We start from the raw sequence: 16,492 nt of genomic DNA, 5'->3' as shown, positions 1-16,492 counted from the left end.
TGAAACGTGTTTGCTACAGTCAAGCACAGTACGGATGCCTCATCTACACCCAATAAAAAGATCTAAGTCAGAGACGCATGCCTCGAATTCACGCACTTCCCATCTGCAATATTTTGGAAAGATAATTGGTACATTTTAGGTTTGAAACATTACCCACGTTCAGCAAATATCATGTAAGACTGAAGCAAACTCTGAAGAAGGATATCGTCTCGGCGTTTATTTTTATTAGAACCAGCTCTAGAAGAGCAACGATGAAGTGTTAAAGCTCTTTCTGTTAATCATAGAACAATGAAGTGTTTTTCTTCCAACTGTACACAACTTGTGTCTTTCTAGCATTTCTTCTGCGGGTAGTTTTTATACTTCCGATTATAACGACTCTTTGCAAAGCATCTGACCGCCACGGCATCACATCTGCACAACAAATAACGACACTTGCCCCAGTACCAATACGAGGAAGGCCGTTCTGTGGATAAAATAATTATTTATATTATTTGTAATCAAGCAAAGGAAATGAACAAATTTTTCTTTCGAAGAGACTTAAGATAAAAAAAAAAGGTAGATGCTTAATTTGGTTGCCATCAAATTACTGTTTCTCTAATTCTCCACAATAGCAAAAGGCCCAGTTGCTTGGTTCACCCTGGCGCAAGTTATCTAGCTCGCCTACGGGTCGATTCTCCCGCAAAAGACTTCGCCCACTGGTCGGTTTCGCCGACAAGTCGTCTCGCCTACCGGTCGCTTCGCCCACAAGCTATTTTGCTTACAGGTCCGTTTCACCTTCAAGTCATCTCGCCTGCGAGTCGGTTTGACCACAAGTCATTTCGCCCACAGGTTCGTTTCGCCCTCAAGTCATGTTCCCCAGACATTGCTCTTGAGCCGGCGAAGCATTTGGTGATTTACACCGATCGCCATGATCGACGCATGAAATGGCTAAGTGTGTCACCGGCTCAAAATGTGAAAGGAGTGAAAAGAAGCTAATTCACCGTCAATGATACTGCTGGTTATCGCGCAGTCTCCAGAACCTAGCATTCATGTTTAAACCTTAATATTATGTCTATAATAATATGAAACACATGAGATAAATCCATTAAATAAAGTTTAATGGAATAAATAAAAACACCAGGAATTGTCCAATGCAACAAGATTGCAACGTACTACAATCCAAAGGTCTCCCTCTCTCAGTTGAATATGACAGAGTATACACGGCTGCCTTAAATGGACACACGTCGGACTGGAGTTTGTTATAACACATGTCATGGACGTAGCAACACCTGAGGACAAACAGCCAAGGCTTAGTCGTTCAAAAGGCGGATAGTGCTATCTAACGTATAAATCATTATACTGCGGATTTGTTTTAACAAAACACATACTGCACTATCCACCGAATAGGGAATTATCCCATGGATCGTGATATCCATCCTTCAAACAACAGGGGCCAGGAGTACAATGTCCTAAATGCTCGGTAGAAACGTTGAACATGAAAAGTAAGAACTGAGATGAATTGATTGGCATGGCTCACAGTTGTTTCCAGGTTTTACCGCGCAGATACGCCTAGGTATCAGGTTCTCAAACCTCATAAAAACTTCGCTGGTAATCTGTAACGAAGTAGTTATACAATGTTGGACTTCTTACGTGGAGGTGCCGGGTTCAGAGGGTTCCAATGGGGTTCGCGGAGAACCATCAAACGGCGTAACGTTTAAGCTTTTAATCGTCAAAAAAGATAAATTTTTAACGTCTAACCTTCAAAAAGCAGCTTCACATTAACCGTTAAACGGGTTCAAAGTCTTCTTGATCTCACTACTTGAGCCGCTCGTCACAAACATTCCCAAGGGTTAAATTTAGCGTCACGAATTCGAAGATGGTAAACGAAATATTATTTGTGTAAGTGGTTACATACTCACCTGTCCAAAACATCCACTGGGTCTCCCTTCCCGCCATACCCACACCAGCAACCATAACCATTGAAATGCAAGGGATTTCTTCTAGTAACTTTATATATCATCCAACCAAAATTTAACACACTTCTCTTGGTCGCATCGTCAGTTCCGCCTGTTATCAAAATATAACACTTCATCCTTATACTTAATGCGAACATTTGTTAGATAATTAGTAATGAGATCATGTATGATGATGTAGTGATGAATTGATTTCGGGACCCTTTGTGAATATCTGAATTCTTTAATCCGTCATGTGTAAAACATTCCATTAACTCTTTAACCCCTTAGAGTGATTAGTAACTATTTTCTCCTTTCAGTACCACCCCTAAAACAAATGTTGAGGTCATGAGAATAAAAGAAATGATCACTAACTAAAGAGCTCTTGATTGTTAAACAAATTCTCTTTGTCGGTACCATAGGAAATGAATACAGAACAGTATGGAGAAATTGTATACCGATGTTAGGATGTAAAGGGTTAAAAAATCCCATGTTCAGTTTCTCGTACCAACCCCACGTTATATCCTTACAGAAAGCAACAATCGGTGATAGGGATATGCTATCAAATAACTAAACGTCAGTTCTATAGATGTGACATTTAGTTGTCTCCTAGCGCAGTCCTGAATACGAAATCCATTTTGGCGGTAATTTTTTCATGTTCTTCCTAAAGACACCTTCGAATGGAGCATTAACAGCCTTTTGAGTATTAATCGATGTTAAAACTTACAAATATAGTGTATATGTAGCTGTACACATCTGATAGCTTCAGTCAACAGGTACTTATCAATTTATCACATTTATTTTATTTTATTTTACCTCTGTCATTTAATAGACTTTGCACACGACCAGGCTCTTCAAGGGCAGTCCTGACAACAATGGCACCACTGACTACTGACATCAGCAAAATCAATTTGATTCCCATAGTGTGCTGTAATGCAAGAACCTTAACAAAAAATTGGTTACTTCTAATCCACAATTCTAGAAACTGTGAAATCCTTTTAGGTTCTCGCCTTTCGATAAATGAGAATCTCGAACACTTACTGTGTTGTTCAAGAACACTTTCGAAGGCCGGGGTTCGACCCTAAATCTTCCCTTTCGGATATCAGCGCACAAAAAAATAAGCCACCGCGTCAATCACTTTCGGTTACTAATTAATTTTAAATTTAAATGTTCATACCAATTCTACAGCATAGTGGCTTTTATTATATAACGACAATGATCATTTCTGGTTAACGACCATGGCAAGAAAACCATGAACAACTGTGTGATTCTGTAATGATGAACAGTTCTTATTTGATGAGAATAAGGTTTCGAACCTGATTATCAAATTAAGAGTATTTTTTATCTTTCGATGACTCAGGAAAGCTGATCCGCACCCTCGAATTCAATTCATTACAAAGTAAATTGACCTTTCCTGAAACCTTTCGAAATCGCTCTATCCATATAGGTAATTTAGTTTTCCTTAAGGTGACTCTGCATCATGGAAAATAAATCATGAATGTTTTTTTTCTTCCCTAGAAACTTATTACGCAAAAGAGTTTAAAAAAAGCAAGATCTTTGCCTTCACAAATTGTTCTTTGTTGGCCGAGTATCTAACTTATATATGGAAACAACACCAGAACAACCAGCAGCTTTCGAGGAGAGAAGAAAATCGAGAATCATGCAATAAACATTGAATTCTAGACGATCACACTGACCTCAAAGCAAATGTGGAAATTTCCCACGCAAATTTCTCTTGGCTGTGATTCAGTAGCAAAAAGAGCATACGATAAGCCTCCTCTTCGAACTGTTCGTTAAATTAAATGAAGGCCATGAAATTTTATAGCCGGTTAATGGAATTACCTAATCAACTGATGGGCAACCCAAAAATCCATTAACGAGTAAGGTTTTACAGGTAAGTATTTATTTCATTGTGGGGTGAAATTTCATTTTTTCGTGTCGAGTAACCTGCTTTATACGAATCCGGATGATGAAAGTGCAATTTCGTCTCCTTATAATTCCCAATTAAATGGCGCTCACTTGTAAAATCATAAATTAACTTCAGTGTCAATCAATTAATTTGGCACTTCTGGGCTAATTGTAGCATGTAAACGTAAACATGTGCAAACGAATAGAGTTTTACTAACAGAATATGACCATAAATTATTAAAAATTCAAACCGGCGTGAGTGTAGCGCGAAGGGTGGGATGGCTGGGAGCAAAACAACGGACTATCTATTGAAAGCAACGAATACTGAGTTCTAATGTAGCGTTCTACACAATTCAATTATGTTCATGGGTTCAAATCCCGCACAAGCCTGAACTGCTCAAGTAGTGTTCCGTTACTGCGAAGATCGCTTTCATATTCACGTCTTTATGCGCATAAATTTATCTCTTTACTTTATTGTACTACTCGGCCGATTTTACCTTAAAGAGAGAAAGAGCTCACAGACAGAGAGAAGTCTATGGATGCTCAGTTGATAGAGTCAGCAATCATGTAGGCGCAAAGCAATGCTAAGCTGCCAGGTTGATCAAACGTTTATGCGGATGCTATTCCTAATAAATAACATGCAAGCGTCGTAACTATTAAAGTAGGATCGTTTATTAGCATTCGGTTTTTAATTGACACGTTATCACGATTGTAAGATAAGCAGAAATCAAGTAATCCTCACTCCTTTATTGCGTGTTTGAAATTTTTCCTTGTTAGTTTTAGTCCCGTTCTACTTTCTCTTATGTCCATGCTTTACTAATAGCGCAACTAACAACCTTAAAGAAATGCGATGGCGTTATACAGATGTAATCCCACAAATAACCATTTGGCTTTTACACATATTTGTTTAATTGACATAAAATTCTTCGACCACGAGACAGAGCATGTTTTGAAAGTTATGCATTATTTACACTTTTATCGATAAAATAGAAACCCGTTTGAACAAATAAGACCTCCTTCCCCTTCACTAGATCCATGTTGAACGCAAATTGGCATGCTTTTGAAAGTAAGGCTCTTCTGAAATAAGAGACTTAAGTCAAGGAATCGAAAAACCTTGTAACATCAGAAATAAAAATAAAAGAAAAATGACCATTTTTCATGATAAATCATGTGACATTAACGACAAACATTAGTTCTATTTTGCAATACTGGAATTTACTTGTTTTACTACCTTATTTTTTTTTCGTTTTCGTTATTTCGAGTCTTTGTTTGAAACCAAATTCTAAGGCTTGGCTTCAATAAACTTACGATTACCTCTACAATAACTGAGACATTTGATTACAAAATGCGTTTGAATCCCAATTGGATTTTTGTTAGAGTTCATGGAAACGCTTGGGCACAGTTTCTGAGTTGTAGTAATGCTATGTAAACAAGTTCCCAAAAGGGATCAAGTTGTTCTTTAAAAAAAAATCTTTCGCAGGTACATCTGTGAAATGACTTCTTCAGTGTTGATACAACTCTCCCTTCTGATGTATTCTGTCACATTCAAGTAAATTATCCTCGATAGGCATTCATGTTCCTCCAGTTTCCATACGATGTTCTGTACGCCTGATAAGGGTTCGGGTATTGAGATCCTCGCTCGGGCGTATTGCTTGTACTGTGCGTAGTAATCATTTGACCGAGACGCAGGGTAATAATTTCGATAACCGTAGGTGGCAGGTGTCATACGTGTTTGCGAGTAGGAGAGTGGCCTTATGCTATTCAATGCGGCGTTCCGGCCGATACAACACTTGACTGAACACACTGGAGCGCATGTACTCGGGCACGATCCAGGGCAGGTGGGAGCAGGGGGAGGTGCTGGAGCAGGCATGGGATAGTATATTGGAGATGGGGCTGGGGGAGGAGGTGGACTGCAACAAGTCTGAGAACATGCAGGGAAGCACTTAGCTGGGCATGCTCCGGGACATGTTGGAGGCAGCTGGGGAGGAGGAGGCGGAGGAGGAGGAGGGGCGGTGGAGGAGTGCAGCAGCTGATGTCACATCTGGGAAAGCACTTGTATGGTTTGTGGCATGGTAGAGAACACACCTGGTCATGAAGAAGAATGCAGCGTAAGAGAATTCAATTTATGCCATAAACGGATGGAATCGCATATAGCAGTGTTTAGTTTCTAGGTTGTGTGAGGCTCGGGAGCAAATGTTCTGCTTAGGGTTACCATATATTGAATAACCAATTAAACGAGCAAAGAATTTGCCCAGCTAGCTGTGGCGGTTGCACCTAGATCACAACCATTGGGAGACAAGAGAAATCACAACGGCATGACAGCAACACAGCATGACAGTCTCCATTAACAATGCCAATGCCAATCTGATTCTCACAGTTGTAATAAATTGAACACGAAACTAAGTGAATGGGATATATCTAATTGGAACTAGCAGAACTTGAAGGATGAATGACTCATCAACTTACCGGCACAATCTTCGGATGCTGTATACATCGGTAGACAACTCTGGCATACTTATAAACCTCAGGGCACATGATAGAATTTTTCTTTCCCAGAAAAGTACTAGTGGCTGCCACGGAACATTTGCTTTCTCCTTGACACAAATCAAATAACTTCTCATTGATTCTATGTTCGTCCTTCACACAGTGTCCCTTAGAAGGAAGTACTTTGTGTTGACATGTGTTGTTGTTATCATCTCTGCCGTAAAATGTACTGTATAGGGCGATGCGATCATACCTAGAGAACACGAGCAAGGGGTTAATTGCATGATTTAATTCTCACACCAATGACTTTGAAAAAGTAATTTTACCAAAGCTGTATCTCACCACAAGTTTTAGCTTCTCTACGAAGCTCTTTTTACAAACTGTCATGAAAATGTGTATGGCATAGCTTTATTGGAAAGCTTAGAAAATTGACCGAAAAAAACAAATTATCATGCTTTAAATTTCATGTATTTCCCAAGGAACACTATCGGAAGTGTCACGTAACAAATGTTTTTTTTCCCTTTGGCTTGTTTGCTTGTTTGTATGTTTGTCTGCAAGGAGCAAGAGAAACATGAAATCGCCGCGCCTTGATAAAGCATAGATATAACAATACATAACCAGTAGTTATATACAAGAAGAAAACAAGTAAAGGTATCGATGAATAAGGAAGGGAAGGATTAGAATTTGCTGACCCTAGGGTTGTGATAATTACTGATCTTAATTCATTCATTGCACAATGACATCACATACTTGTTTGGGCATTTGATCTTCAGTTTATGTCCCTCGCAAGCTACCGCTACCTTTTGTTTCCTCTTCATGTACAAAGGCATCGGAGGAGGCTTGGGTTGGCAACATGATGAGGAACACTGGGGGTAGCACTCCTTTGGGCAGTCCGATGGACAGGGAGGAGGAGGTGGGGGAGGCTGAGGAGGTGGAGAGGGGGTTGGAGAGGGTTCGGGAACAGCCGTAGGAGAGGGGGAGGCAGCCGGCGCAAATGCTGCTGGAGAAGGAGGAGCAGCGGGATATTGAAAATATGCGGCAGGTGGGGGGCGCCGACTGTGCAGGCTGTTGGTAGTAATACCGCAGCTGTTGCTGCCGCTGTTGTTGCTGCTGTTGTAGCAGCCGCTCCTGTTGATATATGGACGATCGTTGAGCTGTGTAGCAACACATTGCGTTACACCCAGGGTAACACCGAGGAGAGCAATTTCCCGACAGCTTCCTAAGAAGAAGAAATGTATTATGTATCAGTGATAAAAGAAATTCTAGTAATTGTTTTGAACACTTGTTTTAAATAGCGGGGCAATTGACGGTGTAACTTCTTCGGACCAGAGACATCAGCTCAAAAATCAACACTAACGCTATTCTATTGATTACCACCTGGAAGCCTGCAGGATAAAAACAATTATCTAAATTTCGTCAATCAAATCTGTAATTATTTTAATGGTCATTAAGTCAGTCAGTCAGTCAGTCAGTCAGTCAAACAGTCAGTCAAGTCAGTCAAGTCAGTCAGTCAGTCATCAGTCAGTCAATCAGTCAGTCAATAAGTCGTCTCTCAGTCAGTCCGTCCGTCCGTCAGTCAATCAGTTTTAGTTAGTCAATCAGGCAGTCGGTCTCTCTTTCTGTCTGTCAATCAGTCAGTCAGCAATCACTCAGTCAGTCAGTCAGTCAATCAGTCAATTAGTTAGTCATTCATTCAGTCAGTCAGTTCAGTCAGTCAGGTTAATCAGTCAGTCAGTCAGTCAGTCAGTCAGTCAGTCAGTCAGTCAGTCAGTCAGTCAGTCAGTCAGTCCGTCAATCAGTCTGTCCGTCAGTCAGTCGGTCAGTCAGTCAATCAATCAGTCAGTCAATCAGTCAGTTCGTCATTCAATCAGTCAGTCAGGCAGTCAGTTGGTCAATCAGTCCGTCAGTCGTTCGTTCAGACAGTCGCTTAGTTAATAATTCTGTCAGTTACTTTGTCAGTTAGTGCGTCATTCGCTCACTCACTCACTCACTCATACACTCACTCGATCCATTTGCTTTTTTACTGACTTTCTTAATATGAACTTACCAAAGAAGGATCCTTGCGCCGTAGAAATGAATGAAACAACCGCTATGAAACTTGCCAGCCACATGTTGATTTACGACCGCAACTTTCTGGAAAAATCATTGCAACATTAAGATATATCCATAAGATATAACCGTAATAAAACCAGTTAAGATGATTTTAAACAAGAAAACTCCCAACAAATTTGAACATTTTCTCCTCCCCAGGTTTCGCCCGCTTTTTCCCAGTATTCACCTGTCGTAAACTGGCTCTGTGTCTTTTGTTAATTTCAATGGTCTCGAAAATGTTAAGAGATGAATAAGCGTGTATAGCGCATCAGTGCGAAGAGCCACATAAAATATCGAAAATAAATGGTAGAGTATTTACTGATCATTAAAAGTACCGTTCCACACTGGACCACAGTCTGCGATACTGATAAGCTGAAATTAATAAATTTAATCGGATTTAGCAGAGTTTTTCGCAATGTTTTTCACCTCATCCCATGATTTCGGGACGAACAGCGATTTAGGGTTTTGGTACGGGAGCTCACGGCAAACCTGGTCCGCATATGACACCAGGTTTGGAAATCGAACTCGATCCACAACGTTGACTTGGAGAGGCTAATGATCTCACCTCTGCGGATTTGTGCCGTATCTTAAGCCCAAGTAAAAAGGCACTCTTACGAAAAGACTATAATCTGGTACAGAATATTGCAGTCTCAAGGGGAAAAGTGTCCACGATTTTCTCTCTGTTTGTAGAAACTGCAAAACCTTAAAAGAAAGTCAGTTGTTTACACTTTAAGTGTCGTGAAAAGGTAGCCGCCAATGACCCATTATTTGTTGTGGTTTTACTCGTGAACCTTCAAGACTCAAACTTTCTTTGCAGTTTGATTCTTGAAACAATAGGATACCTTTCCCCACTAATCGCTTGAATTATCAGCCTTTTGAAGCGATGTTTAGGTTTAATTGCCGTAATGTTGTTCGCCTTAAAAGATCACCTGGTACCTGTTTAAATTTCGCACCGTAACGTTTGGAAAAGGCTTCTAAACAGTCCAAAAGATCTCTCTGTAATTAACCCAAAGATACAGCGACATTTCTTAATTAATTTATTTTTCAGTTGAGATTATATCTTCAATTTCTTTCCCTTTTGCGTCGGTGTATGCCACCTTTCGAATTAGTTTGACAATGGTCAGTGATCTAATAAAGTAGCAAAATGAATCATGTCGTGATTTACACAAACAATTTACGGATTAAGACGTTAAAATAAATCAAACATGAAAATTGGATCCCTTTCAAGACGATGTTCCTACAAAATACACTCTAAAACTCTGCAAGTAAAACTACAGGATATCACTCACCACTATATTATTTCGCTTGCGGACTTTTCAGGTGCAGGAATGGGTCTAAAATAGAACGAGAAGGACAAAACTCACTGAACGCCAAGAATGACAAAATATGTAGTTACCAAATCTATACTTAGATGATTTTCCTGTCAAAACGATTTGCAAGAAGAAATATCTCGGGTTTATTTGAAAACCCGGTACTTCAGATAAAGTATATATTCAAATACTTTAGTAAATTACCATTCATTAGCCTTGTCCTCCATTTTTTTGACCGACATGGTGGCGGGGTCGACAAGTTCGTAATGGTAGTGGAATTCCGAAAATAGTATTATGATGTCATTGTACTACCCGTCGCTATGACAATATCGTGCTGGTTAGTTGGAAGGAGAATAAGCTCAATGATTTTTCAACAGGGCCAATTATAAGGTCGTAGATTTCCTTTTTAAGCTGACTTGACAAAAAAATTAAGTCAGACCTGAGTACATTTTCACATTTCGCCAGAGGATTTTTCGAGTATTAGTTTTGTTCTTGTTGCATCAGTTAGGGCTCAGATGGAGGCGACAAAATTCTGATCTGGATGAGGAGATTTTTATTTGCCCAGTTTTTGCGGTTTGTGTACTTCCTGAATTTGAATCGAAATTCAAATTAGGGTGACGGGAATAGAAAGAAACAGTAATGATTAATATAAATCAAATAAAATATGTGTTCTTCTCCTATGGGACCCCTCTCAGCGTAGCAAAACGAACTTTATAGATTTCCCATAACTGGAAATTTTGTCTTCAGTTGCACACCCCCTACCTTGAAGAGACAGAAGAGGGAACGTTGTACCTGCAGTACAGGAGAATTAAAGCTTCGTGTAGATCGAAGGAATTTTTTTACACACTGACTGACAACCCTACAATGATACTCAGTGGACACCAGATAACCACCAAAATCGATACGTATAATTAAAAAAACGACCAAAAGAAACATGGAAGACAAGAGTAGAGATGGGAGGTGAACCAAAAGAATATTGCTGTTGCATGACGCGGGAGCATGGCGATGAGAGGTCAACCAACGAACTGGGCGTGGCAGCGGAAGTTGGAGAAACAAAAGTGATTTTTGGAACAAATTTTGAATTAGTCTGCAGAAGTTAAAATAAATTAGACTTTCAAGGAGGGGAGGCGTATTAAGGACAGTCAGTATACCAAGGAACAACAAATAAAGATAAATGGAAATCTGAAAATGCCAAAGGTAAAGCCGATTAAAATTTGAATAAAGGGGTAAGTTTCTAAAGAAACTGTGGTGCTGCGTCGGTGGGAGAGTATAGCAGGTACTTTAGTGTTAACAACTGGGTTGAAAACGTAAATTAGCCACCGTAAAGGGTAAAAAAGCTGACGTTTCGAGCGTTAGCCCTTAGTCAATCGCTCTGACGAAGGGCTAACGCTCGAAACGTCAGCTTTTTTACCCTTTACGGTGGCTAATTTACGTTTTCAACCCAGTTGTTAACACTAAATTACCTGCGATTAAAATTTGCTCTTATTGTGGACATAAAAGAAAAACAACAGCATCGCTAGAGTGATATCACAAGTATAATAATAATACACAAAAATTTATTTATGCATGGAAATTGTGTGACTACCAGTTACATCTCATCTTGGACAGTATTTTTCTATTTTAAGTGCGGGCCGTGAAGTGATCAAACAGTGCTAGCTATCGAAGGTAGTGAATGAATTCGAACTATTGGCGAATAATTAACTGACAGTATAAGCTAGCAACAATTGGCTGTGGAAAGCTGTTTGTTTCCTTTTCAATTCCTTAACGTGATCGTTGATCCATAGCACATATGTTTGAACGTAAACAGTGGCAAAGAACATAGCAAGAATATTGTCCTCGGAGATATTTAGTCTCTTTGCAAAGTGATTTTTCACCAGCCCCAGCCACGCCAACAGTCTTACGTATTAGTAGCAATCAGTTTGGAGGGAGGCTCCCTTTCATCTTATCTCAGCATCATAAATAACATCGCGTTGTTCTTCAAGCTCATTCCATTCTCCTGAAGCACTTTGCTCATCACTGGGCCCTCCTCCAGATTCCTCTGGTCGCATAGGAGTCTCTGATTTTTTGTACGTCTCATTGACTTCCGCGGTTTGTGACGACGCGGTGTTGGCCGGGAACGTCTCAGTGATGACGTCAGTTGCGGCCTGGGGTTGAGTAAATTCTTCAGTGATGTCACTTCCGACTTCTGGGGTATTATGTGTATCAATTGGAGTAACCGACGCTTGTGACGTGGCAGTAGTGACTGGTTGACTGTCTTCGTGCTCTTGAACAGTAATTTCTGGTACTGAAGATGAAGAACGACGACGACGACGAAGAAGAAGACGTTACCGTGGAAACAGAGGTAGACGAAGTTACGCCTCCCATACCACCACTTATCACCTCGTTGACTGATTGGCTGTTTTCTGAGGCGCTGTCTACATTTGGATAATATGTTCGTGGTGTGCACCTATAAAAGAAAACATTTTACATTTGTCATGATATGGTACGCTGTAGGCCTCCGTGTATCCATTGTTTGGTTGGCGAGATTATTCCAAAACCTTCCGCTAGAAGTGTGCGCCGCATTTCTATTCTTTCAGACGAATCACGAAGAATCTATTTTAAGTCTATAGACACCCTCCTTCCATGAAAAAGCTGAAGATCTCACTTCTAACCATAATTCTTTGAAGACACATAACTGTTTTAGGTTTCTTAATATAGATGTCAGAAGAAAAAGTACAGCTAAACTTAAAAACTGTAGGATCAGATCCTACTGTGCATTTAGGAAAAAAGAAAAACAGGCAGGAAAAAAAAGATAACCTGTATTTTATTTCCAAGTATTTGTACACATCAGGGCAGATTGTAGTTCCAGCCTTGGCCAGGAAATCGTTATTAGCTGCTACTTCACAAGCATGTTCCCCTTCGCAGAGACCGACAATCTGAGCCTTAACCTGCGTTTCTTGTTCCTGGCATGGCACACTGGAAGGGATACTTGGATGCACACAGATTTTTGAGTTCTTGCGACCGTACATTGTCCCCACAATTGCTAATTCATCGAAAGGGCTTGGGCATTGAACGTATGCTTTTTGTCCTTCGCATACAATTGTGTTTTCCTTGTATAGGAAGAGAGACGAAATTACCGTAAACGAACCCTTTACACCCTAAGATAAGCATCTAAATTCTCCTTGCTGTATTACCCCTGAATCGCACATTAAGGTCACGAGAATAATGAAAACGATACAAACTAAGGACGTTCTTGATCGTTAAACAAATTCTCCTTGTCAGTACCTTAGGAAATGCATAGAGAACAACATGGAGAATATGCATACTGATGTTAGGATGTAAAGGGTTAAAATGTCAAAGTTATCAAAAATACTGGGATCAATATCAGCCCACTTGCCCACTTACCCCTCCCTTAACTCAACAACAGAGTCAATTGATAACAAGTAAGGGTTAATGTTGGGTTCGGGGAGGGGTAGGTGGGCAGTTGCTCAGATACTGATATTGATCCAAATACTGTATGTGCAAGCGATCTTTGAGGTGTTTAGTTTGCCTTTCTTACACGCTACACCATGTCAACATTTAATTAAACACTTGTGTAAGCTTGGCAGCGATGCGCCTATCCTTCGTCAACGGTCGGTTGAAAACCTTGGGGTAAAAAGAAACTCATGCTGGAGGAAGTTGCACCAAATGATTCTTTAGTGTAGCAAGGCCTCTTTTAAAAACAGCGAATACATGTAGTCTGGAAGAAATCATCGATGGCGAGTCTGGAAGAATTCATCGAAAAGCAATGCAAAAATGATCTCTCTGGAAATTAGTGAAAAATTGTTACCTAAAATTTCTTTTTTGCAAACGGAAGACTTTTTAGAGAAGATTAAACATCTCCTTACCACTTTCATAGCGCTTGGTGGCTCTGCGCTCTTCAGCGAGTCAGGATTTGGAGTCCATGGACAACTGGGAGAGGATAAAAAAAACAACAATAACATAACCATGAAAAGTTGTATTCGAGATCACCTAAAGATGTAGCAAGAGACTGAAGTTCCCCTTGCCCTTCCTATAGCATAATAAATGAAGTCTTTTTGATAAAAGCTTTCAGCGGCCCTTTCACTCCCTCAAGTGACCAAGACAGAAATTCTCCTTACAATATCCATACAATATCAAGCAGGTAGGTGATGAGAATGGAGAAGAATATCAATTATGGGATCATTAGTTGATCCACTACCAAATTCTCTAAACTAACATCATAAGAACTGTATGGCAGATAATAAGGAGAATTACTAATTAGACCTTGTGAGTGAAAGGGTTAAGAGGGCATCTCTGTTTCTGCAGAGTTTAAACAGACTGTAGATATGCCAACCCCATCACACCCCACAGCCCATTACATAGGATGCTAGCCTTTCGCGGCCAAGTTCATACTGAGCATTTCGCTAGGTTTTTTCAAAAAATATTTGATTCAATCGGGCGATTTAAGTTTTAACCGGAAGGTCACCGAGAATGACTTCTCCTCATGCAGATCATTCGATCCAATCCAGAATCAAGATGGAAAACCTTTAAGCCAGCGAATCTCCCATATTAAATTAATTTCTATAGGTGATTCAGTGTCACTGACTTATTATCCGGTACACTTGTTTGCCTTTTCAAGCTCGACGGGACCATTCCTGTTGCCCACCTGCAGTTGACAACTCTTTCAACCAAGTAGAAGTTTGTCAACCGTAAAGAGACAAGACGATATTCAAACATGGACTAACGAATTACCAAAAAGGATCAAAAAATGTTTATTGCTCGGTAATAAATATTTGTTTGCAACTCTTTCGAAAATAGGGGGCTATTAAATCGCTTTGTTTACAGAGTGGTAATGTTACTTGCCAACAATATTTACGGTTACTCATTTCCTACCTTGCAAACAGCAAATCCACACTGTTAACCACCAACTGCTTTTCATGGGGCTCATTAATGACGGTTTTTCCAGCAAAAAAACAGCCGCATGCAGCTCTCACAAGAGGCAGCAATTTTTCTTCTGTTATTTAGTTCGGACAGCACAACTTGCGACACAGATTACATCAGTTAACTCGCAAATTGAGGAAACGAGTCCACAACTGGTATTATACATTATTAAACGCCATCAATATAAGAGTAGTTCTCGGACAGTGTTAAAGGCGGAACCGCGTGTTTAGAACATATTGTCTTACGAGCACTGGCAAACACCAAGAAAATCATTTTGAAATTCTTTCATGCCACAGTAGATTCATAAAAATATACGAGACCCGCCCCAGAAGCCAATTAATTCATATCGTTATGGCTATTAAGTAATAAGACAGGTTTAATTCAGGCCAAATCTAATTCTTTCTCTATCCCCTAAAAACAGCGAACGTTTCGCAGGTTGTAAAATATTGTATTAGTGGATAATCAGCTTAAGATGGTCGAATAGAAATAGGGTTATGATGAAATTAACATATTTTGAAACGTGCTTCAATTCCAGATTAAAATTACAATTTAGACCTTAGACCTTTTGTTTTCAAATGAAAGAAGCCGACCGGACATTTCTACTGTGGGTCTCTTACGGAATTCGTAAGTCATAGCTACCGCAGGCTCTTGCTGCTTATCATTTGTCTCCTTTTGTGCTCGTTTCTGTTATTCAGTGAGGCATTTGCTTCTTCTCAAGTGAGACATTTGCCTCTTTTCAAGTGTCCACCGACTATGGCCAATTATCAGCCACAATTGTCGGCTAATAATTCTAGTAACTACATTTAAGTGCACCAAATTGAGTTTCAAGTCATTTTTTAAAATATTTTAATGAGACGTTATAAAGTTTATTTTCATATTACTATCATTATTATTATTATTATAATTATTACCATCCATTCACACAAGAAAAACCCCGGCGAGGCAACTTACCTGAAAATCGTGATTTCTTTTCTGCGAATTGGTATAGGTTTTGAGGAACCTTATTTAACATTTTAAAGAACTCTGCCCAATGTTTTGATTATATTGCAATTAATGTATTCTTCATTTGAAGCAGTATTGCTCTCTTAGTTAACTGGACCTATAAATATGGGACACTTGTTAAGCACGAAATAGACGGCTTTGTGTTGCATGGACGCTGCGAAATATGAACCTAATGCGCAGCACGTTGACTCGTGGTGGTTTAGTGGTTGACGCACTGGATTCCAGGTCGAAAGGTGTTTACACCCTAACATCAGCATGTTTATTCCCTATACTGTTCTTTATAAATTTCTTTCGCACTGACAAGGAGAATTTAGTTAAAATTAAGCGCTTTTCAAGTTTACGATCATTTCACCTTAATTCTCTTAAGCCTAATGTTTGATTGAGTTCACGTTAATGAGAAGTTATAGATGCTAGTCACCCCCAGGGTTTGAAGCGTTAAACTAAGGTCACTATGTTATATTACTGGGAACAGAAATTTTTTTATACCGTTCAGTCCACCCAGGAGTGTAATACGTTCAGTGAGCTGTCAAAGAAAGCTTTAAAATGCTAAGGGTGGGTACTTGTAATTAGCTATAGCCTCCCATCTAGAATAGTCACTCTTAGTACGGTGACTTCATACTTCAGTTGAAACTTTTATAAGCTGCAATAGTTATATCAGTTAGTCTTGTATGTATCTTTTACCAGTGCAATACTGGAGATGCCAAGTCGTTTGTGACCTACTTTCAAGGTCAATATACTTTAAGTATTAGTATAACATGCTTCGATTGTCTGACCTTTCCGCCAGTGTTCAACGAGATCTTTAATTACCGTTAGTCATTTTACAATAGACTACCCGGGGTGGCAATC

General features: G+C 39.7%; 1 protein-coding gene, 1 long non-coding RNA gene and 2 pseudogenes across 3 annotated transcripts; all 4 read right to left on the bottom strand.

Moving 5' to 3' along the window:
- Positions 1-190: 190 nt before the first annotated feature.
- LOC136283838 (phospholipase A2 A2-actitoxin-Cgg2a-like) lies at positions 191-3,752 on the bottom strand. 2 transcript variants are annotated; one of them, XM_066173200.1, is made up of 5 exons: positions 3,629-3,752; positions 2,748-2,874; positions 1,899-2,046; positions 1,153-1,268; positions 191-463 (listed from the first exon to the last, which is right to left on the bottom strand). In XM_066173200.1, the coding sequence occupies exons 2-5, from the start codon at positions 2,851-2,853 to the stop codon at positions 330-332; spliced, it is 504 nt and encodes a 167-aa protein (XP_066029297.1). In that variant the 5' UTR covers positions 2,854-2,874; positions 3,629-3,752; the 3' UTR covers positions 191-329. The 2 variants fall into 2 exon arrangements, with proteins under 2 accessions (XP_066029297.1, XP_066029308.1); XM_066173211.1 differs by having other exon boundaries at positions 2,748-2,859; positions 3,629-3,718.
- A 1,641-nt stretch (positions 3,753-5,393) lies between these two features.
- LOC136284360 (uncharacterized) lies at positions 5,394-7,520 on the bottom strand (annotated as a pseudogene).
- Positions 7,521-8,369: 849 nt separating this feature from the next.
- On the bottom strand, positions 8,370-9,975 carry LOC136279776 (uncharacterized). Its single transcript, XR_010716984.1, has 3 exons — positions 9,929-9,975; positions 9,704-9,748; positions 8,370-8,456 (listed from the first exon to the last, which is right to left on the bottom strand). It is a non-coding gene; the product is annotated as an uncharacterized lncRNA (long non-coding RNA).
- Positions 9,976-11,297: 1,322 nt separating this feature from the next.
- Positions 11,298-14,062, bottom strand: LOC136278935 (uncharacterized; annotated as a pseudogene).
- Positions 14,063-16,492: the final 2,430 nt, after the last annotated feature.

The sequence above is a fragment of the Pocillopora verrucosa genome, chromosome 1 (assembly GCF_036669915.1).
Source record: "Pocillopora verrucosa isolate sample1 chromosome 1, ASM3666991v2, whole genome shotgun sequence".
Classification (NCBI taxonomy): domain Eukaryota; kingdom Metazoa; phylum Cnidaria; class Anthozoa; order Scleractinia; family Pocilloporidae; genus Pocillopora; species Pocillopora verrucosa.
Note: the sequence above shows the minus strand (reverse complement) of the source record. Positions and strands in the feature narration are given on the sequence as shown.

Bases quoted from the DNA above. Each gene is read 5' to 3' on its own strand.
- LOC136283838 (XM_066173200.1), bottom strand. From the start codon at position 2,853: ATGGGAATCAAATTGATTTTGCTGATGTCAGTAGTCAGTGGTGCCATT. The intron at 2,047-2,747 runs GTAAAATAAAAT...TTTTGATAACAG, and splicing joins AAGTCTATTAAATGACAGAG to GCGGAACTGACGATGCGACC. The intron at 464-1,152 runs GTACGTTGCAAT...TTTTATCCACAG, and splicing joins AGGGAGACCTTTGGATTGTA to AACGGCCTTCCTCGTATTGG.